General features: G+C 48.9%; 1 protein-coding gene across 1 annotated transcript in view; it reads right to left on the reverse strand.

Moving 5' to 3' along the window:
* Nucleotides 1-26,718, reverse strand: part of PODXL (podocalyxin like) — an 80,908-nt gene extending 54,190 nt beyond the window's left edge. The window contains exon 1 of the mRNA XM_067534857.1: nucleotides 26,417-26,718. Within this exon, the coding sequence (XP_067390958.1) occupies nucleotides 26,417-26,459 (43 nt within the window). The 5' untranslated portion in view covers nucleotides 26,460-26,718. The remainder of the gene's footprint in view (nucleotides 1-26,416) is intronic.
* Nucleotides 26,719-27,141: the final 423 nt, after the last annotated feature.

Below are 27,141 nucleotides of genomic sequence, written 5' to 3' on the forward strand. Positions count from 1 at the left end.
TCAACCCCCTCTGTGAGTACTGACAATGAACTGTGCAGGTTTTTCTAGAAGCAAGAAGAGACCTTGGCTTCTTACACCGAGGAAGTAAACAGACAGCCCATTTGCATTCAGGAAAGTGGGGTTTCAACCAGCCGGGGTTGAAAATGCTGGAGAGAAGTTTGGGTGAGAAACGTCTTTAGACAGGAGGTTAGCCTGTTAAGTGCAGTCTCTAGAAAGCGTGTTATGATTTTGTTTTATATGGTAACCACTTGTTCCCAATATTTTTACTCACGCTCACTTGAATCTCTGTTCTTTGATGATAAACTTATTCTTGTTTTCACTATAAATGTATCTCAGTGCTGTGGTGTTAAGCAAAGTGCTGGTCCTGAGATGACTCTTACAAACTGGTGCGTACTGTTCGTTTGGAAACAGCGGGCCTGGTAAGTCTGTGAGTGTTCAGTGGAAAAGGAGCTGCAGGGATCACACTGAGTACTATAGGGTTGTACCTGCCCAGAAAGAATGAGGACTGCAGAGGCCAGGAAAGCAGTGCTTGGGCTGCCAGAGGCTGTTGGGTTCAGGGAGCTGATCCACAGCAGGCACAGACCAGACTCCTTTGCGCTAAGGGCAGGTGTTGGTGAGATGCCTCTGAACCCTGGCTACCTCTGGGGAGCGTCCCAGGTGCACTGGCAAAGCTGAGTTTTGGGCACACATCTCAGCTCTGCCGCTACACAGGGGATGGATTACTTGATGATTATCTGGTCTGTTCATCCCCTCTAAAGCACCTGGCATTGGCCACTGTCTGAAGACAGGACACTGAGCTGGATGGACCATTGGTCTGACCCAGTATGGCTGTTCTTGTATCCTTACGTGATTGATCACCAAACCAATACACGATTTGTTGCAACAAATTATGTAGCACAGTAAGATAAAAGAGAAGGCAGAAAACCATCTTCCTTGACCCAAGAATGGCAGGATGGAGTCCGAAGTACCTTTTGGGACAACCCCAAAATATTCATACATTCAGATGAGGATCTAATCATTCAGATGCCTGGGGAGGCACCAAAGCTTATCCGTACCGCTTACTAAGAAAGCGCCACATCATTACATTCTTACTCAGGCAAAACTGCCACTAACTCCAACTGGAGTTAGTGTGGATGCTCCATAAATCAGGCCTCAACTGTCTCAAACCATACACAAAAAACAGAGGCACCAAAAATATTTTATTGCAGTAGTACCTAGACACCCAGCTGAGATCAGGGCCGTACAGTGCTAGGTGCTGTACAAACACACAGAGACAATGCCTGCACTGAAGAGCTTACAATCTAATCAAACAAGATGAAGAGTGAGACGGGGAAGAAGTACTGAGAGCAGAAGTGACTTGCTCCAGTTCACCCAGCAGGTGGCTGGCAGAGGTGGGAACAGAGTCCAGTTCTCTGACTCCCACCCTCTAAATCAATCAATAGACCATCATGGAACTGCATGAAGCACCTCTCCCAACGCAATGTCACTCTTCTATTTCCATTCCCAGGTGGAAGCAGACAGAGGCTCATCGGACGGGAGGAAGGCGGCAATAAATATTTTCAGGCCTCCATAGAAGTTGAGATCTGAGTTCTGGGAGAGAGTTGGAGTCACTCTTTATTCTATCTGAAGTAGTTTGCCCGACTCTAAGTCATCAGCCCCTCCCTCCATTGTACACTGTAAATACGGTAAAATCCTGTTAATCTAAATGAATCCGTCTCTCAGGGTCTGTGTCGTGCATCTCTTGCCCAAGCCAAGAGGCTCTTTCAGCCAACGCTCACTCAAAGAGGTGGTTATCAAGCCCAGCCCAGCTTCTGATATTTTATCAATACATTTCACGCTGCTGGGGACTGACCCAGCCAAAGAGACTGATGTTGCCTGTCTGTGGACAGACATACAGCTCCTCAGCCATGCACTAGATGGACCTCCCTGCAGCAAGACTGAGAGTAACATTTAGATCTGCTCGGTCTCTCTACTGAAACTGCCAGCCAGTATGACTTTTTTGCATCTATGCATTAAGATTTAGAAACTAGCAGACATGTTCCACACAGACCTCTGAACAGCCTCTGGGAAGCACTGACTTTTGGTCATTACCACACTAGCTTCCAACCACTGATTTAATGGCTGAAGGGTCTATACCCCAGTACCAAGTCCCCCAGCCTCCTAATTTAACCGCTCAATGGTTTTTTCCCCCCCTACACTCTTCTTTTGCAGCATTGTAGAAGAGAGGTGGAAGCGTGTTTGATGGAAAATACTAGGGCTAGGGGCTTCATTTATCTTCACAGAGCTACATGCTGCCATCTTCTGTATTGCAGAACAAGCTGTGATTCCAACAGACGGGATTTCCCCACCGAAAGGGAGGAGCTACATTTGGATTCTTTCACCGCCGCAGATGGCAAATTCCTTCATTGCCAGAGGAAGCGCTTCGAGATACTTCCCCAAATGAAGCAGAAATGAATAGGACAGAAGTGGGAGGTCAGGAAACGTAGCCAGCTCGTAGACTGGAAAGCACGGGAGGCTTGATGGACCAAGTCCACCTTTGGTGTAATTCTACCGGTGTCAACGGAGTTATACTAGGGATAAACTTGGCCTGATGTCTCAGAGAACTGGCAATGGGATGTGGAGCCTTTCATTCATAGGAAGCTGGCTCAAATTCAGGTCAAGTCAGGTCAGATCAGCTGGGACCAAGAGCTGTTACCATGAGACGGCTGCTTAGTTGAAGCCTATATGGGAAATGAATTTGTTGGTCTCAGTCCAGTTGCTGGGGAACTGAACTGCGTGAATCACCAAACCCCCAGCACGTTCGGTTCTAACTGAGCCTCTTGTTGACAGACTCACCAGACAGGACTCAGACTGAATCGGGTCCAGACAATTAGTTTCCCACTGACACTATGCACCTAGAGACAGTGCGTCAAGGTTGAAACTTATCTGTGCTCTGCCTGTTTTGGGGATAAATGCAAGAATCCGGCCTGTGTAGCTGCCAGCTCCTCACCTTATTTTATGCCTTGCTGTTGCTAAATGTACCCTGGTCCTGAACAGGAGAGAATGGCCTCCCTCTTGCTAAACCACAGAGCTGGAGATCTGAGTTCTGTTCCCGGCTCTGCCAATAACTTCCTCTGTGACCTCAGGCACCTCCCCCTCTTTGTGGCTCAGTTTCCTCATCTATAAAAAGGAGCTAGCAATTCCGAGGGCGGCTGTTTTTAGGGGTTTATTCGTTTCATTTTCCAGGGCTTATTTTTTAGCAATGTTTGAGTTTTACATAGAAGTCCAGAAATCAGGGGTTTTGGGGGCTCTCTTTGTATTTACTGCAATGAGTAATATCTATTATATACACTACTTATTACAGTAGTATATACTGTAAAGAGTAATCTCTCTGTCATATTCCCTGATGCACTTGAACGTGGCACTGTTTCAAACCATATTACGTTGAAGAGCACTAAGGAACTTTTAGTGTGCACCAGCATAGTCTACATGGGCCAATTCATGTGCAACAGGTTAATGTGCAGTAGAAATCACATCCCCAAAGTCCACATGCCTGCTCTGTGTAGACAAGTCCTTAGATACAAGTAACCATGTCCAGTGTTTTTCCCGTGTTTATTGGATAAACACCGATTTAATTTTTTTTTTATCATGGTGGTGTTTTATTGGTGTTTATCGGTTAAAACCGAAAATCCAGTGGGGTTGGGAGGGTCCATTCTTTGATGTTTAGCTCTTAGAGATCCTCTGAGGGATGGGTCCGCGGAAATCCAAAGCGCTGTTACTCATTGGCATTCTTTGTCCAGGGACATGGTTTGTCAGGGCGCACACACATCTGTTTGAACCGTGCAGATGTTTCTGAAAGCATGGAAATCCGTTCCTCACCGCACTGATCATGGAAGGGTCAACTTGCAGGATGGGAACGAAATACTAAAAATGACACCAAAAATGACCTGAAAGTAAATTAGCTTGCAAAGTTTTACAGTCACTTCCCCATTCACACAGCCGCTGCTAAGAAGAATATCCCTGCCTCAGAGCTCTCATTGTCTTAGGCTGTTGAGTTTCTGTGCCAAGACAGAGATAAGTCCCTGGAAGTCAATGCCCCAAGACTGCTTCTGAACTGGATCATGAGGGAACCCTCTCTAAAAAGGCCAGCTGGACCCAGTGCTCAGACTCTTCCTAGCACACCCAGACCCCTAAGCACGCTCAAGAGGAAATCAGCTTATGGCTTTGTATTGCTGCAGCTCCTCATTACTGAGGCCCCTTCCTAATCGGATTGGAGTTGTCCCATCACACATGCAAAGAGGACGAGCGAATAGAGAAAACAATCATAGGAAAAACAAAACAGCAGGCAGAAATCCTATTCCTTCTGCTCCACTCTCACCCAAATAAAAAGCAAATAGCTGGCATTCTTTTTGCATGGCTGTTCCAGAACTATTTCTAATTCACTGGCGTTTTCAGAGAACAGCTAGCTTCTGGGCTGCAATTCGGATTTCAGAGATCTTATTTTGTGTTTTCACTAGGATTGTTACTCGTATTATTCCGTGGAACAATGCTACTGAAAGAAATGGCACCAGTGATGCTACTGCTGAACGAACAGTACCAAGAATAAAAAGAGCAGATAAAAGGAATAATCTCTTAACATTTGATATATTCTTCTAGAAGACAGGTCCTATGTAAACAGGAGTTAGTAAAATGCAGTTTTATGTCCCCTCTGAAAGATAACGCTTTCAGCAGCCCGCCACCACTTTAGCAGCACGCCGCAGCGTTGGTTCTCCACTGATGTCACCTCTTGAATCATTCACCCCATTTCCTGAATAGGCTGGGGTTTCCTTGCAGGTTTCCCATCCACGTGGTGGCCAGCCCTGACCCTGCTTATGAGATCAGACACAGCCTGAATGCACTGACTGAAGTTGAAGAGTCGCTCATGGGACATGCAAGTTTGCTGGTTGCAAAAACCCAGTTAAGAAAGGGGTTCTCTTTTTCCTGGGACTCCCTTTGAAAATATTTCAGGCTGTGACGATCTCCCACCAAAAAAGTGACGAGCCCCCGCATGCCATGCCACCCTTACTTCTGCCCTGCGGCTGGGGGTGGCACTGACTTCAAAGCACCCAGCCAGCAGCCACTGCTCTCCGGCTGCCCACCTCTGAAGGGCTCTAGCTGTCAGCCAAGCACTGGGCTGACAGCTGCAGCCACGGCATGCAGAGGCTGACAGCTCGCGATTCCCCCCATAATAACCTCGCGACCCCTTGAGGGGTCCCGACCCCCAGTTTGAGAACCCTGCACAGCCATAATCTCCGTTTCTGATATGATCAGTGGAATGAAAAGTCTCGATCCCAGCCCCAGTCCCCTGACACTGCTGAGTAGCTGTGCCTTGTCTTAAACGTCGACTGACTACCTGATTACACACAGCAGTCAGCCACCAAGGGATAAACTTCACAGCTGGTAGAACAAAGGAAATAGGGCCCAGATCCTCAGACATTTAGATACCTCATTCCCATTGCTTTCAGTGGGCGTGAAATACCTAAATGCCTTTCAGGATCCAGGCCTGTGTTTTTCTCCAAGATAATGTAAATGATTAAAAAAAAACGATTAAAAAAACCTCCAAAAACAGACTTCAAAGAGAAACTGCTGAGTTAGAAATGATCTGCAAACTTGACACATTTAAACTGGGTTTAAACAGAGATTTGGAATGGCTCTCTCATTACAAGAGGTAAATTGCTTTGATCACCCATTCTCACCTCCTACTCAATGGTTGTCATTAGGCCTCAAGTACCCGGCTTTTATCCACCTACCCCATTGTTCTCTATGCGCTTGTATATGTATATGATGCCTCCTATATGCTATCTATTTGCTGTATCATTTCTACCTACTGCATCTGAGGAAGTGAGCTGAGGCTCATGAAAGCTTATGCCTGCTGAAATTAAATGTGTTAGTCTTTAAAGTGCCACAGAACTCTCGTTGTTTTTGCTGTATAAAGACTAACACGGCTACCCCTCTGGAAATGATTCTCTTTCCTACATGCATTTCTTCCTGTCCTCCTGGACACCCACCCCCTCATGCACACACGCATACACACACACACACTGACAACGCTATAGTATTGTCTGGCAATTGAGAGAATGCCAGCTGTATGGACAGCTTCTCCAGTTTCTCCATCTCCTGTCAGGATTGGCCCCACATGCATTAGTATCCTAGGAAATGACAGAAGCTATTATACATCTTCCACCAACCCCTGTGCCCCACTCCTCCCCATCAACCTCCCCTTCCTCTCTCCGGGCCATTTCCGCTGAGGCGTCCCAGATTCCTGTGAGCTGGTTACACCAGTGCTTCAGAGGAAACAGGAACCATCAGGCACTGGACTCTGGGATGGCACCAAGTCCCAAGGAGAGCCTGTCGGACAAGAACATGCAGCAACGGGGAGAACACCTATTTTCCGAGTCAGCAGAAGCTTGACAGTCAAAGAAGAGCCATTCATTGAGGGCTGGTTCCTCAGATGCAGCGCCCTAGATGATCACCTGCGTAGCCCATAGCTAAGGCCTGCCACATCGAAGCTACAACCTGGCGAACCTTATCCTTAGGTACAAGTCCCCCACAGAAAGGGCTTTGGTGTGGGATGGGCGACTATAGGCCCTGAAACCCTTACTCAGACAACACTCCCATTGGGAAAGCCGCCACCTGGGAAGTTTCCAACATGGCCACCTTCCTAGCGGGAGCTTTGCCGGAGTACAAAACTGAGTAAGGATGGCAGGAGGTGGCCTGTGAACTAACCAGAAGTTGGTGCTGTAGCAACGTCAAAATCTGCCAGCACAAATGGGCAGGATTCGAGCTGCGTGCTCAACTGGCAATGACTCTGACGTGGGGTTGCCGTGACTTTGCGTAGGCAGAACGCCAGGCTCCTGTGCTGACGGGGGAGCTACAGAGGCTTCCAGCAGTGGCGAGGCAGTAGGAGTCCCCGAGCTGGTAATTACGGTGAGGAGAAGTACACCGTTCTCTTGGAGGAGAAGATTGCTTTCAACTGCTGACTGCCTGATGAAGATGTTCCCGTTGAAAGATGCCTCTCCCCAGCGAGGAGCGGAGGATGTGTCACTTATCGAGATGGGCTACTTAAGGATCCCGGATTGTTGGGTTAAAAGGCAGCGTTTTAGATGTCAGGCTGCCAGAGGGAATGTTCTTCTGCAGCGCTGGAGGCGGGAGGCCGGGGGCTGCATCCAAACACGGCTGAGTGGGGGGAGCTGGGCTCAGACGGGCCTGGAGGGTTTGGTTTTGTTCTCTTCTTTTAGAAACAATGTGAAATGGGCTTGAGGCCTTCATTACCACGCAGAGCCACACACAGGGCTGCCAGCGCAGGGGCCCCCTGGAGCATGCCAGCCTGGCCTTCAGGGAGTACACGGCAGTAGGGGCTTACCAGGCCAGGCCTACTCTCATGGGAGCCAGGATGGCAGGATTACCCTAGGCCATAGTTTCTCAACCTGTGGTACAGCATTGCTGACCTGCCCCTTCTCTGTAATCAAGCAGTAAATGTGTGCATTACTGTCCTCTACTAACTGGACTCAGGACTACGCAGCTGTGTGTCCTAGGCCCTATACTGTTAAGAGCTTATGGAGATTCCCCTTTATCTCAAATGACAGACCCTGTGCTTTTTTGGACCAGCAAGGACTGAGTTTGTTCCCGCTGCTACATGAAGTTCCTAGGTGGTCACAATATTGTTCAACTACATAGATTTAAAATGTAGTGTAAGGTCATTTCCCCTTTTACCTACCTGCCAAGACCTGAGTTCAGGGCGCTTCATTTGCCCTTTGGCAGGAGAGAACATGGCAGGCACCAAGGGCAGAACATCCCCTTCAGGCTTCTCAGGCTTTTGTGATGTCATCTACCTGTTGGGGAAAATGCAGAATCCCGAACTCGGGCCCTAGCAGGAAAGAGGATTTTAAATGTATTGTAACCAATCCATGACCAGGTAGGACTACAGTGATGTCACACAATGCTGCAAGCATGAGAAGCTGGGTCTTCACTGCTACAGTAAGACTGAGCTTGGATCCTCCTCCACAGCAAAGTAATCTAAGATAGACTCAGGAAAAACTCCTTCTCTCTTCTTTAAACACCATTGCACCCATGCGAGACCAACTACAGATCCAGGGCACTTGGACACGAAGTGCTGAAATGATGAGCATTAAAAAACCCGAAAACTTTCCCTACCTTCATTGGGAATAAATGGTCTAAATTCTTCAGATTCCAGGGGCACACAAATGTTCGCTAGTCACAGAGAAAGGGCTCTGGGTTTGGACTCTGAGTTGATATTGTACCAAAACGGTGATCATGCCACAGCTGTCACTGTTGCAATGTTCCATTCACGTACCAAATTATCAGTATACTCAGCTGATGGGACATGACAAGATCACTTTGTTATGGGAAGAGAAGGGATAGGTCTTTATGGAAGAGTGCCAGGTGGTCAGATTGTGACTTCTTTACTACTAGCTCACCAGCAAGAGGAAGGGCTTCACAGTTCGGATAATAAAATTTAATTAATAGGGAAACTAATAGGATTATACAGTCATTTCATTGGCTTCTATAGAAATTACTCAACCAACCTATAGAATTTAATAGAGAAGGAGATCTTTCCATCGGGTGTTTTCAACCATCCAATAGATTCCAAAGCAGGGACATAGTAGAAAACTATGTGCTACAGAATGATTTTTAAATCTCTATTTTTTTATTAGCTTCCGCAGACTTTTCCATAAAGGAAGAATCACTGGTTCAAATGACGCAGGCATCTCTCTCACACCAGCTGCCTTTTCTTTCCTGGAGCTGTGACTAGACAGCCAGCCTCGGAAAGACAAAGTATTCTCCTGTCAGAAGCAGTCACAGAGGTGGGCTGAACAGTATAAGTAATACTTTATACATGCACACTCTCTCTCTCTGCACTTTCTGCCTTTGTTTCTTGCCAGTGGCCTTCATTAGTCACTGCAGCGTGGGCTCACATTAACTCCTGACAACTAGAAAAATATGCTACGTGCAAAAGAGAGCGTTCGGAACAATAATTCGGGTCACCAAACAGGGTGGGATTCCTTCTTTCAGAGCTCACACAAAACACGAGGCCAGATACTGTTTCGCCCATGTTTTGTTCCAGTCGTCTTTAGCTTGAGTAACTTCCTCTCCTTGAGCACCACACACGTGCAGCATAAATAACTGAAACACCTTCCATCAGATGCTCCCAACACACGTTAACTGAGTTGCACGGCACCCTGGAGAAGTAGTTTAGTATTGTTCTTATCCAGTTTTACAGATGGGGAAACCAAGGGACAGAGAGATTAAGTGATTTGAGTCCTAACTCCAATTTCCCTGCTCTAGCCACTAGATCATGCTCCCTGGCAGGAATAATTTAAGGAAATGCACTTATCCAAACTGGACTGTGGCTAGGATGCTGTGCCTGCTTCACGGGACCTCAAGTGAGCAGGCCTGTTTTATATTGGGAAGATAAAGCACCTTCAGCAAAGAGGTCCTAAGTCATGCTATGGCACCGGTTCAGTTATGAGCAGAAATGCACCTTTACCGAACTACCAACATGACAATGACCCCTCACACCACATCAGGGCACTGATTTAGGACACCCCCAGAAGGAAGCGTGCCATCTGCTGAATACTCAGCAGCTGAGTTTTTCAAGGGAGGTCTCCCTCCTTAGAGTCCAGCTCTCCATTGCCTTACACCAGGGGGAGTCAATTGTTTTTTGTCAAGGTCCTAATTTCTTGGTCAAGGTATAGTCAAGTTCCAGACTCCAGAGAAACGTTTTTCACACTGCAAGTGCCCCTGTTTAACAAACACATACAATGCTGGGCATTCCCTAGTGCTTATATTTTGTATTGCATTAAATGAAAAATTAAAATCAAGCCACTGAATTACCTACAAACAACCTCCAAGAAAGATGTAATAAATTACAGCTGAGACTTTGAGAAAGGACATAGCTAAAATGTCAGATCGATGCAAACATGAGCATTACAAAACACTTCAAAACAAATTCCAAACTTAAAACAGTTGTCTGTAATTTACAGAGAGCATTAACTTTGGTTTTGTCAAAGAAAATCACAGGCATCTAGACAGACGGACAGAGATTCAAAACTTTCAATGTTATTTGCGAGGTCTGTGACCGCCTTTCAGTACTGCCAACTTCAAGAGATCAAAAAAAAACACGAGACTGACCCCTTCTCCCCCAAAAAAGAGATTTCAAAAAAATTATTACACTCTGTGCTTTAGGTCAGTCCCTTGATTTTTGAGCTCCCCTTGCCCATCCCCAGGGTGTGCGCATGTGACTGTCCCACATGTACTGGGTAAGATGGTTTTGGCGCCTGCTGCAGGAGCTCTCACCCCTGCCTTTGCCCGTCCCCTGCCAAGCAGTTAATCCTGTCTCCCAGCCCTCCCCACCCAATCCCCCTCAATTCAGCCCCCTCTCGGTTCAGCCCCCATCATCGCCACCCTATCAGTTCAGCCCCCCCCACCTCATTGACCTCCACCACCCTCAGTTCTCCCTCCCAGCGCTCACCCCATCTGCTTAGAACCCACCATCAATATAGCCCCTCCACCCCATCAACCACCACCCCCATCACCATCAGGCCCCTACAGCCCCCAGGCCATAGTTCAGCCCTCCCAGCCTCTCCTCTGCTCCTCTTAGGGTTCTTCACCCTCCCTAGGTAGGTGGGGGGGTGCAGTGGGTCCCCCTCCCACTTCCCAGGCTGGCAGGGGAGCAGCTGCTAGGGGCTGACAGCTCAACATCCCCCCGCACCCCCAGGACTGACAGCACAAGCCCCAGCTGCTCCTCCAGCTTCCCCCGCAGCCTCAGCTCCCCCCAGCCCGTCACTCTTCTACCTGCACTAGTTCCCTGCCCTTTGCACTCACTGCCAACACCCCCCAGACGGTCCATTCCAAACCAGCTGGCAGTCCGTACTTGGCCCACGGTCTGCCTATTGACTACCCTGCCCTGCATCCTGCGCAGCCATTTACAGCAGTGCTGTCTGATCTGGTACCGTGTTACAACGCAAGGCGGTGGTGAACCTGGCCCCAGCCATCTAGATCAGCATTTGAGAAATTATGGCAAGTCGAGTCACCCTTCAAGAAAACAACACCAACTGCCCCACTGTGCCCCTCTACCAGGCAAGCAGGGTAGCAAGGGGGAAACTTCCACTGCCGGCATTCCACACCCCTGCCCCCAGCTAGTCCTTTGAATATCCCTCCCTACACTCTGGGAAACACTGATCCATGTACTTATGTGCCCTTGATATCACGGATACACGGCTGCTTGTCCTTAACTCACGTCAAGTGACACAAGGTAAAACCCTAGTGATGACAGTGCACCTTGTAGCTCTGAATTAGCAGGTCGCGTTAAAGACAATGGGGTAAACGAGGATTTGCCTTGCCCCGCTAACTTGTGTGAAGATGACAAACTGCCGTGTCTTCACTGGGGTTTCACCTCGTGTTAGTTAGCTCGGGCTAGAAACCCACCTTCATCCCTCCTCTCCCCGAGTGAAGGAAAGGCCAAAGGGAGCAAACAAATCCGACTCCAGAAGCACAAGATGACAGACAGCATCGTGCAGTGCAGAAGCACTGGAAAAGGACAGGGACAGTGAAACTGACTGCTCCAGTCTCCCAGCTAGTGCTGAGCAAAGCACAAAAGGGAAACGAACAGGATCCAAGTGAACGCCGTTTTACACATTCTTCCCGTGAGCAGAGGGGTCAGGCAAGAGCATTTTCATTTAGATTTAAATAATAATCTTTTTTAAAAAGCCTTTGACCGGTGGCAGGCTCCCCAAACACATCATTAATAATGCAGTCAGATGCCAGCAGCATTCACATCCACAAATAATATGCAAGGCTCATGTTGATAGGGCCTTTAACTAACAGAAGGCCTGTCCCGGTATAACTATTTTGGTTAGAGATGTGAATTTTACCAATATAGTTATACAGCAAAAACAAAGAGTCCTGCAGCACCTTAAAGACTAACAAATTTCTGCGGGCATAAGCTTTTGTGGGCTGCAACCCACTTCGTCAGATGCATGAAGTGGAAACCACAGATAGGAGGTATATATATATATATATACATACATACATACATACATATATATATATACACACACACACACACACGTCCAAGGGTGAGAAACATAGCAATGGGAAGGGCAAGTGCTAACAGAGTCAGTTCAGTTAGGGTAGATGCAGCCTATTCACAATCTTTGATTAGAAGGTGAGACTGTGTGAACAGCGACAATTACTTCTTGTAATGAGAGAACCATTCCAAGTCCCTATTCAGACCCAGTCTGATTGTGTCAAGTTTGCAGATGAGTTCCAGCTCTGCAGTTTCTCACTGAAGTCTGTTTTTGAAGTTTTTTTGTAGAAGTATGGCAACTTTCAAGTCAGCTACAGAGTGTCCTGGGAGATTGAAGTGCTCTCCGACTGGCTTATGGAGGTTACCATTTTTTATGTCTGATCTGTGCCCATTTATTCGGTTTGGCCAGTGTACTTGGCAGAGGGGCATTGCTGGCACATGATGGCATATATTACATTAATAGATAACATTAGTTATCCTGGTGACAGTACAAACCCCCTGGTATGCAGGCAATTATACAAATATAAAGGTGCCTTATACCAGTATAGCTTATTGCCCTTCTCCTATGAGACTAGCTACACCACTATAAGCACTTTTATACCAGCATAACTGCATCCAGGCTAGAGGGGCTGTACCACTTTACCTATATTGTTTGTCTAGACAAGGTCTACACTGCCTTGATAACTTTGCTATAGACCAGTGGTTCTCAGCCTGGGATACGCATAACCGTGGGGGTACGCAGAGGTCTTCCAGGGAGTACATCAACTCATCTAGACATTTGCCCAGTTGTACAACAGGCTACATGAAAAGCACTAGCAACGCCAGTTTACACTGCTCCATGTACTACACACTGAAATGTAAGTACTGTACAATATTTATATTCCAATTAATTGATTTTATGATATGGGAAAAATGAGAAAAGAAGCCATATTTCACTAACGGTGTGCGGTGACCCTTTTGTATTTTTATGTCTGATTTTGTAAGCCAGTAGTTTTTAAGTGAGGTGAAACTTGGGGATACGCAAGACAAACCAGACTCCTGAAAGGGGTACGGTAGTTTAGAAGGTCAAGAGCCACTGCTATAGATCCGCAGTTTGCAAACTTTCTAAATGGAGCCCCCCCGTGGACTTGTGTAACAATTGTGCCTCCCCTTCCTCCAACCCCCGCCCTCCCCACCGTCAGAAAAAAAACCAGGGCCTACATCTCATAGGCAGAGTTTGACTGATTAATTTTTTTTGGGGGGGAAGGAGGAGCAGCAGCTCCCGCACAGCTTCAGAGCCCGGTGTGACCCGCCAGAGAAAATGGCGGTGGCGGGGAGAATCACACCTCATCGTCGGGATTATCCTCGGGCAGCAGCACCGAGCGGCAGCGGTGGGGGGCTGCTGCTGCGGGAGGTGGTGGTGGCTGCTTGACCGGAGATGGAAGCCGCTGTGCAAAGTGCGGAGCTGGACCGGCTCTGTCCCATGCTCCGCCAGCAGCGCCAGGCTCACCACCCGCAGCAGCTTCCCCCTCGCCTCTGCTCCCCTCCTAAGGGTCCCCTGCCCCCAACACCTGCCCAGGTCTGCCCATGTGAGGCGCCGGGGTCCCCACTGCCGCCTGGCCCCGCTCTCAGCCCGGCCCCCCACCCAGCAGAGGGAGACGGCTTCATCACCATAAGTTTGGAGGGACATTGCCCCGCCCATGTTCCCTCAAACTCTGCCCATGGTGCCTCCCCACGATCCATCTCGTACCCCCTTAGGAGAACCCGCCCGCAGAGTTTGAGAACTGCTGCTATAGATAACACACAGTGGCCACCCTTAAAATAATCCCTTTGCCTTAGTCAATAAAAATAATGAGGTCACATTGTTTAAAGTTCCCAAATTACCCTTCCTTTGGATACACATTGGGATTGCTCACGCTGCACTCTGCTGTGCAGAGCTATTAAAAACACCCTGATGTTATGCTTCAAAGAGAAAATCTTCAGACGATTTCTCAAAATGTTTATATTTATATGACTCCTTTCTGTTAAGCAATTCAGAAACCAATCATTTTCCTTTCATCAAGGTGCACCCGGACCCCGTACAGTAAAAGCCACTTAAATCAATCCCCTGACAAACAGGCTTCCTGCTAAATTGTGATAATAACTCGTGCATAGATTTAATATGCCTCTAAACAATGGAGAAAGGGCAAATCTTGTTAATGACTTCAAACCAAGTTCCCTCCACTGTCCAACCCAATGAAATCAACTTGGGAGGCAGCATATGGCCCTTTGGCATTATAACCCTGATTGTCCCACTGTAAGATACAAGACACCTCCCTCCACTGATCTCAGTGGGAATTACTAGTGCATTGGTTTTTATACTAATGTAATTCCACCAACTTCACTAACTCCCTCTCGATTCACACTGGTGTAAATGAGAGGAGAATCCGGCACACTTCATTCACTTCAAAATGTCTGACTCTCCATTGCCTCGCAGCCCCGTTTACACGTGCGCAAGTTGGATGGAACATGCTACCAAATGAGACAGGTAGAATTCTCCATCCACTTTGCCGTCTTTCTGCACAGGAGTTAATCAGCAGGAACAGTGGAGACCCTGAAAATCCAAGCCCTACTATGGCTTCTAAACCAGTCTAACACCCCTTGCTCAACTGTACAGCGATTCATGAAAGAACAGTGAGCCTCTCCCAGATCAACAATAGAGCCTTGATCTTGTGAGGACTGGGCCAGTTAGGTTATCACTCTGCCACTAACATCGTCAGAACACACTTTAACGGCCTAATCCCTCCAGCACCACCCTGAAAAAGTGAGCAAGCATTATTACCCCCAGTTTACAGCCTGGGAATCTGAGACACAGAGAGCTTACTCTGACTTGTCCAGAAATCTTGAGTGATTTGACTAAGGCCACAATATGAGCCAGTGAGAGAACCCAGGAGCTCTTCGCTTCTTGCCCACTGTTCAGACCGCTAGACCTCATTGCTTCACTCCTCTGACTTGGTTCTGGGTCAGCCAAGTTTTGTGGCACCAGGGAAGCCAAATGTGCTGTATTTACCTGACTGTTTCATGCAAATGAAGTAACACATATTAAAGGAATTTGCCAAGGAGAGTAGGGGCCTAGAAGAAAACATTCTGATTAGTTCATAGGGCTAGTCGTAGGGTTACCAACCAGGGCTAGTGATCAGAGCAGGGTGCTGGAAGCTAGCTGTTTTGCATTCTACTCCTGCCTCTTACTCACTGTGGGATTTTAAGTAGGTCATGTCCCCACTCTTTGCCTCCGTTTGCCCATCTGTAAAACGGGGACAATAATTCTTATTTAACCTGCAGGCATGTCGCAAGGATCAATACACTAATATTTGTAAATTACCTCGCAATCCTCATATGCAAAGAGCGTTTGTTGCCTTCTGTATCAGCAACACAGTCGCTTCCCGGAATGCAGTCTGTGGTTTCCTTGGCATGCAATCATAGCAATGGCGCACACAAATTAGAGACACAGCTTCACCACACATGGATTTTACACACACTCACTACCTTCGTGAAGTCCCTTGCGGTCAATTGTTCTTTTTTCAGAAGAACAAAAATATGGCTCATTTGCCACAGTGCAAGGTTTGCCATGCTCATGAGAATGATAAATGCACTAAGCACACAGAAGGAAAAGCCAACCATTGGGAAATTCTGGATGCAGTTTTGCCAACCTCAAATGTTCAAAAATAATGAGATTTAACAAAATAAATAAATACTGGGTTCTTTTCATTTGCCTTTTGGTTTTTCAGATGTTAGGGCAAACTTGTTTCAAATTTTCAAGCTTTTCTCTGCAATCATGAGGACTAGAAATTCACTTTATTTTAAATGAAAGCTGTGATTCTGCTGCAATACCATGATTCCAGCAGCTGGGGCTTTAAGGAAAAAACACTAAAATTGTGGCACTTGCAATAAAATCATGAGAGCTGACCCAACTATAGGACACATCTTCTCCTTTATTAAAATGGCTATCCCCAACATAAAAGACACAGGCCCAATTCCACTGTTGCTTACGCTGCAATAAATGAACTCCTAGGGCGCCAGTGGAATTACACCTCTGTGAGGGGAAACAAATCCACAGCATCTACCAAAAGTAGCAGAGGGCTGGAATTAAACAGAGGGGCCATCTACTCTTTGAGATTAATTACATACAAATTGATAGGCACTGAAAGCCAAATTGCATCCAAGGGGAACAAAGCCAGAGTTAGTATCACAGCCTATTCTCTTTCACCAGACGCTTTATTTTGGATTCTAGAAGCAGATGTTCCTGCACGCTGGCTGCCAGCTCTTGAAAATAAAGATACCTCTTCTGAGTCATTATCGTGCCCATAGCCTGCTCCAGGCCCTTTGAGTGCTGTGTTTTACAGTAAATGGCACAGAGATAATTTTTATAATTCATTTGCCCTCTCTTTGCACCCTGAAGTACGGTCACCAAGCTGTCACCAGCATCTGCGACACACCACGGGCGTTCTCTTGGCTTGTGGCCATATAGAGCTGCGTCATGTCTGCTGTTTAGGGGATCATACAGCACTGAGCACAATGGGGCCCAAACCCAGAGGTACCACCACGATACAAAGAAATAAGCATAATGCACTATAAAGGAGCCACATCTAGATAGCCAGGGAATCTAGACAGAGGATCTGACAGTCCGTAACCTCCCCCTCAACTGAAGGCAACATGCCCTGATCCTGGATGCCCACATAACAGCTCCAGTCCATTTATAACTGGCCAGGACATTGCTCCATTCTCTTGCCAGGGGAACCCTAGCTACAGCGATCCACACCTTTGTCACCTCCAAGCTGCTCTGTGCAGAATTCTATACCTCGGGCTGGGCATGAAAGCCACATGGCACTTCCAGCAGGGTTGGCACACAGCAGCCCCCCTGCTAAGCGACGCAGGCCATCCACAACACATCACCCCGGGGCTTTGCCCTCCCCAGTGCATGCCCATCCAGGGCTGAGTCCAAATCGAGTTCCTGGGTTCACCCACAAAAGACTTAGCTGGGCCAGATGCCCATTTATCTCAGTGACGGCTTCTTGCCCTGCATCTCAGAACGGCAGCTGCATTCAGCCTGCACAGACCACAGGGTACATCTCACACAGGCTAGCGGAGAGCTTTTGTAGTTGTGGAACCAGCGTCCACCAAAGAGACTAGCCCGGGCACGAGTCCTGGGCAGATGTTCTGGGCTGCGGTCCCATCTCCACTTGGAAAATGAGCCTTCTCATAAGAGCCTCTGAAAGGGAAGAGGCAGGAGAGCTACAGTGCTGTCCCTTTAAAAACTGGGTAGGAAGGGTGCTTCTTTTCTACAGAAGCTCAATGTTAGTGAACAGAATTCACCCTGCAGGGGAGGCAGATTTTTAAAGGGCCAGGTCTGCTCCTCCGTGGAGGTCACTCTTTGTACTAAACTTGGGTGTGAGTGCACCCAAATACTGCGGTGAAGAGCCCCTTAAGAGTGTCTGTAATAAATATTAAACAGAAATTATTAATAGACCCTCAAAAGGTGCTAAGGATGGAGGCAGTGGGGGGCTCCATTTTTACTGTATTAGTGCTGTCAGTAGCTGAAACATACTTGTGGACTCTGCATTATTCCATCAAAAAATAACTACATTTAAAAAGACATTAAGGACCCCAGAGTCAGGCAACATCAGAGCCACCTTGTGCATTGTAGGTATGGGGCCTGATTCCAACGTCACTGGTCTGACATGGTGTAATTCCATTGGGCCTGAGTCTCCACTCACTCACCGTCCTGTAAATTAGGAGCAACTCCACTGAGGTACTCATCCTCAGTGAGGGCTAGCTCCTTGCCAAATTTAAACACCTAGTCTTGGCCATTTTGTTATTATTATTTTTTTGTATGGCTGTACCGCCTAGAAACACCAACCGAGATCAGGACCTCATTGTGCTAGGCACTGGACAGACACAGAGTGAGGGACGGTCCCTGCTTCAAAGAGCTTACAATCTAAATAGACAAGGTAGATACAGGGTGGGAGGACATCAGCCACTGTCTACACCCAGGCAGCCAGACAACAGTCACACCTGTTCTCTAAGGGTCTCTGCAATGATCACACCCTCTTAACCCACCACCTAGATACTTGAGTAACACTTGGGGAAACTGAGGCACACACACAGTAGGCAGACAGAACATTAAGAACATTCCCACTTTGTCACCATGGAAAAGTTCATCATTTCCCAACCTTCCAAAAGGGCTAATCCATTTTGGCTCCAGTTCGCCAAAGTAATTCACCTTCAGACAGAGACCAGGCCTGAAAAATTCCAGCTCAAAAAGCGAAAGAGCAACTGAAAATGTGGTCATGTCCACACCTAGAAAAACCTTAACGAGCGCTACTGCTTGCACTCCCGCTAGAATACACAGTGAGAATTTCCCACCAGTCTCTTACTGTTCTTAAGCAGGGATACATATTCCTGGAGGGCAGAGGCAAAGACTGAGAGGCTTTAGCACAGCACTAAAGAAGAGAATTATGCAATTAGAACTATTAAAAGTTGACACCGCCCCAGGCACAGGTGAATTGCGCCTCAGAATAAAGAAGGAAGCAGCAAGAGAATTAGAAAAGCCTCACTCCAGTAGCCGAGGAGGCTGGGGGAAGGGACAAAATTAGAATATTTAGTAAAGGGAAAAGAAGCTGGATTTTAAATTGAGCTCATGATTGACAGAGGGTAGGGGCTGCTCCTGTGAGGTGCTATCAAATCCCATCGTCTTCGGTGGGAGTAGCTGGACGTCAGCCCCTCTCAGGAGCAGGCTATGGGGCTGTTTGATTACAGGGTAGAAGTTCAGGCTCAGGCTGCAGCCTGTGGTCTGGGACCCTTCCACCCTCCCAGGGTCCTAGAGTTTGGGCTCGAACGTCGACCCCGCAGTTAAACAGTCCTTTCGCCCAAGCCCGAGCCATCTGGCCCAGGTCAGCCGCGGGTTTTTAACTGCAACATAAAGACACCCTTACAGACAGGAAACACTTGCAGATGTGGACTAGCTGGCTCGGAGGTTTGGTTACTCCAGCACTTCTAGGTGGCCGGTTCAACTCCAGCCTAGGCCGGGAGGGAAGAACACCTGCGATTCTCTGACAGCTCTCGCTGATCTCGACAACGTTCGTTTTGCAGAGACGTGTCCACACCACAAACCCCCACCCCGAGAAGAACGAACTTTGAAAGTCACAAAAGGAGTGTTCTTTCTTCCGACACAAAGTGCTACCACAAACTCAGTGCTTTGCATGAAGAGGAGAAAAAAAACAAAACAATGAAACGAGCAAGACCAGAATTAGTCTCCCCAAGAGCGACTAACAGCTCAGCGGCTCCTCCGGAACAAGCTGCACCTGAACCAACCACAAGATGGCTGCTTCCTCCCGCAAACTCTTAGGAAACTAAAGGTGCAGTGCAGCCAAAAAATAAAACAAAGTTAACAAGGCTTGGCAATCTGTCCGTGCCAGCACTGAGCCCTGGATCAGCCGCCCGGACGGTCCCTCCAGGTTAAAGATGAGGCATGTTAGCAGGGCAACAGAAGGGAAACTTACCCTGTGGCTGCCCACTCTTTGGCTAAACAGAGAGCGTCAATCTCCAGGCCGTCACACCCGCAACTTTCAGTGGCACTTACTGCCCCTTTAAAATGTAAAGGGGAAAATCCTGGCAATGGCAAAACAATCAGAGGGGGGCAGTTATCCAAAGCAGGGGGAAGGCAGCAGGTGTGGGGGGGAGAGGCGGTGGGGCAGCCACAACAGTCAGTGTCTTGTATATAAATAACCACAAAGAGTTAGTTTTGAGAGTGGACAAATCTGATGAGAACACTGTGGAAAGGGGTTGGCGAGGAAACAACAAACAAAAAGACAGAGCAAATCAACTCCAAATGGAGGTCATATCTGGCTTCAGGCAACAATGCAGTGGAGAAATGCTAGATTTTAAAATAAGGATTACCAAAGCGGATCAGACCAGCAGCCCGTCTAACGCCGTTTTCCTGTCTCTGACAATGAACCAGCACCAGGTATCTAAGAATGTGCTGAAATCCCTGTAATGGAAATTGGAGAAGTTTCTTCCTAACCCCTGTCAGGGTGAGATTGGCTTATGCTCATCATTGTTATCCTACCTAATGTAACTGTGGATGTGCTCAATATCCGTGTCTAATCCTTTCTATAATGGGTCAATGGACTCCCCTGGCAGTGAGTTCCACAGGTGGCTAGGTTCTGTGATAACGTACTACCTTTCACCAGTTTCAAATTTGTTGCCTTTCAATGTCATTGACTGCCCTCTTGTTCTTGTATTAGGATAAAGGGCTAAGAGGGATGCCCAATTTACTTTCTCTATAATATTAAGTTATTGCAAAGAACGTCACAAGAGAAACCAGAAAAATAACCTGGCGCAGCTGCTGACTGTGATATTACGCTAAGAGCCCATCTGCAAAGCCAAATGTATTGCATCGGGACACAGCTATAACGTGGCTTAGTCTTGCCTGTGTGCAAAGCACCAGTCCATGCTATAGCCATATCATGAGATTCCATAACGTGCCTATAACACAGCTGGGTCCTGCCCACTCAGTGTTAGATAGCCTGGTGTCCCTCCCTGACACAGGAAATTTTGTTGCATGGATGGTTGCACACAAGATTCAACAGCAGGTAGATATCATTAATGAGGTGCACGCTGCATGCAGCTCGGCTCAGCTTATCATATAAGAGAGCGTGGCCAGGGAGGGAAAACCTAAGTGACTTAGATACTCCAGGATCTTAGCAATTCAATAAAGCTAAAGAAACTAGGTCACCATTCAGCAGAAAACGGAAGATTAAGAGATAACCTCTGGAGGTGCACAGAATTCACAAGAGGGGGAACGGAGACAATAGAAAACCCCAGGGCTATTTGCGTCCGCGTCAATGAAAATAACAAGAGGGTGGGGTTGTGAATTCTTTCCAAAGGAAAGGGCAGGCACTACAGGAATTCAGAAACAATTTTTCTACATGGAAAAGTGGTTAATTATGGCAAAAGCTACCGAGGGCAGCAACAGGAGCAATAGGTATAAATAGGCTCTTAGAAAACAAAGACAATGGGGCAAGCATGTAAAAGGGAAAAGCTGCCAGGATTTCAGTGAGCAGAGCAAGATGGCAGGACATGTTCTCACACACACACAGCGTGTGTAATTTGACTGGGTCTGTAGCCTCCTTTCTGCAAGTTCTTAACTGTCCCAGGATGCTTGGATCTTAGCTGATCTGTACCTAGCCAGGAGCAGCATGAGTGACTCCCAGCACAGATGTTCTGATCTCCCCATGCAATCAGCCTTCCGGTCTGGCCACTGAGATAGAAGTTAGCGGCAAGGAAGGGGGTGGTACAGCTTAGGAGATAAAGGTGGTCTGAGAAAGGAGAGAGTAGAACAGGTCCCAGTGCTGGGAGGGGTTAGGAGTGGCAAGGCAGGGGGCAGCAAAGACAGAAGGCAGATCCTCCTCCTGCTCCAGAAGCATAATCCTCATCTATGTGATGTAAAAGGCAAATCTCTATTAGGTGAACGGGGCCTAGGACATGCAGTTGGGCCTTTCCAGCTCCACCCAGCAGAGGGCAGCACTGCACATGCACGCTAGCCTGTTCATTACAATGATCCTGGGGCGAATGAGTAGGGCATCTGGCCCCTTCCCCCCAGTGCCCTCCCATGCTCGAGGCTGGCTCTCTTCCAGGGGCAGCCCTCACTGAGCTCTAAAGGGTGCAACATCTCAGCTGAGGCTCACAGTGGCCCCTGCCCCCCAGCCTGCCTTGGTTTTCCCTGCTCTGTAAGAGCACAGTCACGCTCTGCACGCAGCTGCGGTTCCCCCTCCCGGGCTGGCACGGGAGCAAACTGACAGGGTGACAGCTGGGTGACAGCGTAAACAGATGATTTCAGACACAGGGACGGCTGCTGGCCATGGACAGAGACTCTTGCGTGGGACTGAGGGTGCCACCGATGAAGAGGAGCCAAATTCAGAGCTGCCACGAGCAGATGCAACTGCACCCAAATCCGCGGAGTGGCTCAGAGGCGTGGGAGCCATGCACTCCTCTCTGCTCCCATCAGAGGGGACCAAACCCAGGGTCCACGGCAAGCAGCCGCCTCCTTCTTCCTGATCCTGCAGATGCTCCTCTGCCCCTGATCAGTGGGGCTCGGAGGTATGAGGGGAAGAGGGGGCAGCCATTCCTCCCACACTCACCTCCCCTTACACCCACATGGATCTCTCCACTGGAGATCATCATGATGGGGCCCAGCACTATCTTCTGTGCCGTCCCCTTCTGCCAATACACTTCCGCCTCCTCCACGTACGTACAGTGGGTCTGCTCTCAAAGGAATCGTGCTGCCACAGAAGGGGGAAATAGCTCGCCCGCACCAAACCTCCTCCTGCAGGATTTCCCAGGTTGGGTGGGTCTCACCCCACCCGCTCTTGGGGGGCTCCATCTGTTGATTGCAAGCGCCCCCGGTTTTAATCTCACAAGTGACAGGGGAACTATTCCACGGCCTCAGAGATCTCACTGACCCTGATGAATCTCCTACGCCTGCCACATAGCTCCACATACGCCAGCCCCACAGGGCGTATGTCACAAACGCAGGGGCTGGAGCCCCAAAGCATCACAGAGCTTCAAACAAGGCGCCGGGCTCTTCTACAGTGTTTACAATAACCGTGTACAGCAACACTTCAGCCATTGGCATGAATAATCATCATCATCTTTCAAACAAACCCGTTGGAATTAAAATAAACCACTGCTATGGCCCACTGCTCCAGGTCCTTTGATCTAAGGACGTCCTGGCGCTTTGCAAACAATTCATGAATTAAGCCTCCAAACAGCCTAGTGGGGTGCCATTATTGTATCCATTTCACTACTGGGGAATCAAGGGCACAGTGCAATTTCAGCCACTTGCCAAAGGTTACGCGTCACCGGGACAGAATGCCTGAGTCCCCAACTCCCACAACATTTTCCTCTGCCAGCTCACGCATGTTACAACCACCACCTGTCTTGTCCACATTCGGATTTTAACGTGTTAGTTAACACACATCTGCTAATGTGTTAAAAACCACACACACCTTGTTCCTAGTCCAGCCCGTACCCTGGAGACTCTCCTGCTTTGACCCCTCCCAGCATCAGGAGTACAACCCCAGAGCCTGTCGCCCCTTCCATCTAATGCAATAAATAATCACGAATATTTGAATGAAAAGCGAGATCATTCTATACGTTTCAGCAGTTCACGCACAGACCCTTAGACTGAACCAGCCTGTGGCTTCTTTGGGATTGTTGCAACTCTGGGACTAAAGAGGGGGAGTTTTAGAGACACGGGTTTAAATCTTGGGTAGCGGGACTGTGATGGCTTTGAATTAGGCAGACAGCAGACCTGTAGGAAAGATCCGGTCCTGCCATTTGCATTAAGGATTATTTGGGGCTTTGGTTCTTTTTATCCACCCTTAAAATAAAGGGGTCAGATTTTTCCTTCCAAGGAAACCACCACCCCTGTATCCTCTAACGCAATCCAACAAGTGTCCTGTGAACATGCTGAAACAGGCATCTTTGGGCCTTTCTCAACAGACTGCCTGAATTTGAGGCAATTAAGCTTAATGTCATCCAGCATAAAGATTCATGCCTTGTTAAGATGAATGCTGTGCCAGCTGGACTCTGATCTGACTCACCCTGGTGTAAATCAGGAGTAGCTCCATTGAAGCCAGTGGGTCACACCGGTGTGAGCTCAGAATTAGGCCCAGTTTGCATAGTAAAACAGCCTTAGCCGTGCATTTTTAAAACTGCAACACCATAGGCCTGATGCTGAGCCGCCTTGTGCACTGGGCTGTCATTTATTTCCACCTCTGCGAAGCAAAGGTAGAACAGTCCCCAATCAGAACTGTCCGCTCGTATGCACAGGTGACGGCATTTCACAACCCCTGTGCACAGACCTACATGGTAGAGGGCAATCAAGCTTCTTGTTGTATCCAGGGTTTTGGGGGGAGTTTTTTCCTTTAAAGCTCCAAAAACTTGCACATTTTAATTTAACATCCCCCTCCCCCATTTCTTCCCCTTTAGGAGAACGAGGGACAGAGTCAGCCAAACTTCCTGACACGCGCTGGTCCTTGCTCCTGGAGTATAACCCAGAACGGGTTCTGCTTATGGAATTAGGTACAGCTCAGTGGGCCAGATCCTCAACTGGCATAAAACGGTGTAATCAGGGGTGCCAACTGAAGTTAATGTGAGGAAGGGCCAATTTGGCCCTTTAAAAAAAAAAAAAAAAATATATATATATATATATATATATATATATATATATATATATATATATATATCATCCAGCCTTTCTATACAAGGGAAAGTATAGAAGTATCTAGAGTTGATTTATTTCAAACCTTAACCATGGTAGCTTATGGAAGGAGACACTGTTATGCAGAATTGAATGAGTTCCAAGAAGAGCCCCAACAGGATCACTTGACAGATAACATAATGGAGACATCAGGACACCTCCCCTCCCCATCATCACCCCACAACATGGCCCTAAACCTAAAGTCCACTTCATACAACTCAAAATGGATTTGACTCGAAATCCTGGGAGGGGGGGAAAACAATTCTCCCAAGATGTTACCGGGCCAGGTTCTGTCTGGCTAAAGTGTGAGTGGCTGCATTACCATCAGTGGAGTTACTCCAAATTTACACTGCCATCAGAGTTCGACCTAGTCATCTCATGTTAAACAAGAGAAATCATTTTTTGAAAGCCTCTGTCTGCGTTTATAATGGCCTGACAACCCTGCACCTGTTGACTCAGGGCTTGTCTTCTCTGCTAAAAAAGCGGTGATTTTTACCGTGGGGTAACTACTGGGCAGGAGATATCCTGAAGTAAAAACTTCAGTTTTAACAGGAGATTAAACTCCTTGAACTCAACCTTAGCCCTCTGCTGACCTCCACTGTGCTTCGAACTCAGGATAGTTTCCACAAGGTAAAAAAGCAGCTCTTTTAGCAGTGAAGGCAAGCCCTCAGACAGGCAGAGTTCACCTAGCGCAGGACCTCACTAACTTTTTTGCATCCTTTCTCCCTCTTAACATCAAGAAATATTCCAGTCCTGGGCTGTCACTGCCCTTGCTCCCTTTTAGACAAAGAGTGGATTCCCTTTCCGACTATTTTTCTTTAAAAATGATTCACACTAAGAGGATATTTTAAACACACCTTTTCAGATGAGACATACAACTAAGGTCTTGGTGCCTAGGGGCCATTAAAGACCCCCTGGCAGTTCTCACAAGAGTGTGGAAGCCCAAAATTCTGGGTGAATCCAGGTCTGGATTATTACTTCTTCTCATAAAATTCCCCTCCAGAGTGGTCCGGATTCCAGCTCCCCTCACACCAGTGTAAACTGGGGTAAGCAAAAGGGCACTGCACCAGGAGTTGGGAGATCTAATTCTATTCCTGGTTCTGCCACGGACTTGCTGTGTCCCTCCTACCTTTTATCTATCTTGTCCACGTACATTGTAGGGTCTGCGGGGCAAGGGCTTGTCTCTCAGGGCGTGTCTACACGTGTAGCACTTAGAGAAGATGCTACCTACGCCGACAGGAGAGTTTCGCCCATCGGGGTAGGTACTCCCCCTCCCCGAGAGGCAGCAGCTATGTGGATGGGAGAAGCCCTTTGTCAGTGTCTAGGTCATACTGTAATAGAAGTAAAAAAATAACAACTCCAGCCGGGTCAGTGGAGTGATACCAGCGTGAAACTGGAAGGGGTGTAAGATGCAAATCAGGAGCAGTGTTCTTCATTTCCTGCCCTAAACAGCTGCTCCATTCCCACCCCGCAGACCCCTGCATTTCAGCCCGGGTGAACTGATCCCTGCAACAATCACTGAGTGCTCTGCAGTCCCCGGGGATGAAGAGCACCCTACAGCTGCAAGTTATTACTATGCAGACAGGGCAACCGGTGAGCATCCGTTTGTCTGAGCAGGTCATTTCCCCTGGGGGCTCAGCAAACCCGGGAGGCTCTGCAGGATGCGCAGCACGCCCGTCAACAGCGGCTCCTGCTTCAGGAGCGCCACGAGGCGGGAGAGAAGCATCTTCCTAAACGACCACTTGCTTTGCCGCTGCGGGAGCCAGCACAGCGGCCTCCTCTGCGGTGCCCCCCACCCTGGGCTTCCCTCTGCCCTGCCCCACCCGCAGCCCCGTGCCCTTTAGCCCCCGGCTGCCCTGACGGTGCCACCTATGAAATGAGTTGTTGGGTCTCAGCCTGGTGCCCCTCTGAAAGGAGGAAAGGGGAGGGGGGGGATCCAGCCCTGGGCTGGCGCCTGTCCAGAGCTGCCCAGGCAGCAGGAAGGACCCTCTGCCCCCCACCCCAGAGCTGCTCTCCTGACCCGGTCCCCGGCCACCAGCGGGCAGGGAAGGAGCCCGGCACTCACTTACCCCTGCAGCGGAGCAGGACGAGCAGCAGGAGCGCGCAGCGCATGGTGTCCGCCGAGCCGGGCGCCGAGGCGGGGCCGGGGAACCGGGCTGGGGATGCAGCCCGCGTCCGCGGGATCCGGCTGGGGCTTGCAAGCGCCCTCCGCCCGCTGGGGCGCCGGCGGCTCTGCTCCTTCGCCGGCCCCGGGTCCTCCGCCGCGCGGCTCGCCTCTGCCGCGCTCCGGGATGGGGGCTTCGCTGCGGGCAACTCGTGCGCCTTGGGGCGGCTCGCCTCCCCGCGGCCCCTGCTCCTCCGCTCCCCGCTGCCGCCCCGCGGCTCCCCTTGCCGGGTTCCGTGCGCCCCAGCCAGGCGCGCTCCGCTCCGCAGCCGCCCTGCCTTTGTGAAAGGCTCCTGCGGCCAGCCGGGCTCCCGCACTCGGCACCGCTCAGCGCCACCCTGGCCGAGCACGGGGCGAGCGGAGCGATTGGTCCGCGCTTCGCCCGAGCCCGCTGCCCAATGGCTGGGCCCCCCCCTCCCCAGTTCCGCCCTGATTGGCCGCAGAAACGGCCTGGCCCCGGCGCCGCCCACTTGCTGCTGGCTGGGTGGGTTGCCGGGCGGCTGTGTTCTCTTCTTCCCCCCTGTTCAGTTCCAAGGGTGCAGAGGCAGCGGGGTGCAGGCAGGAGGCGGCGGTGGGCTAGTCTCTACACTCCCACCCTGCTCATAGAATGGTAGAGTTGGAAGGGACCTC

Source organism: Emydura macquarii, unplaced genomic scaffold (genome assembly GCF_026122565.2).
Source record: "Emydura macquarii macquarii isolate MOO-44397 ecotype Brisbane River unplaced genomic scaffold, CSIRO-AGI_Emac_v2 contig_3470, whole genome shotgun sequence".
Lineage (NCBI taxonomy): Eukaryota > Metazoa > Chordata > Testudines > Chelidae > Emydura > Emydura macquarii.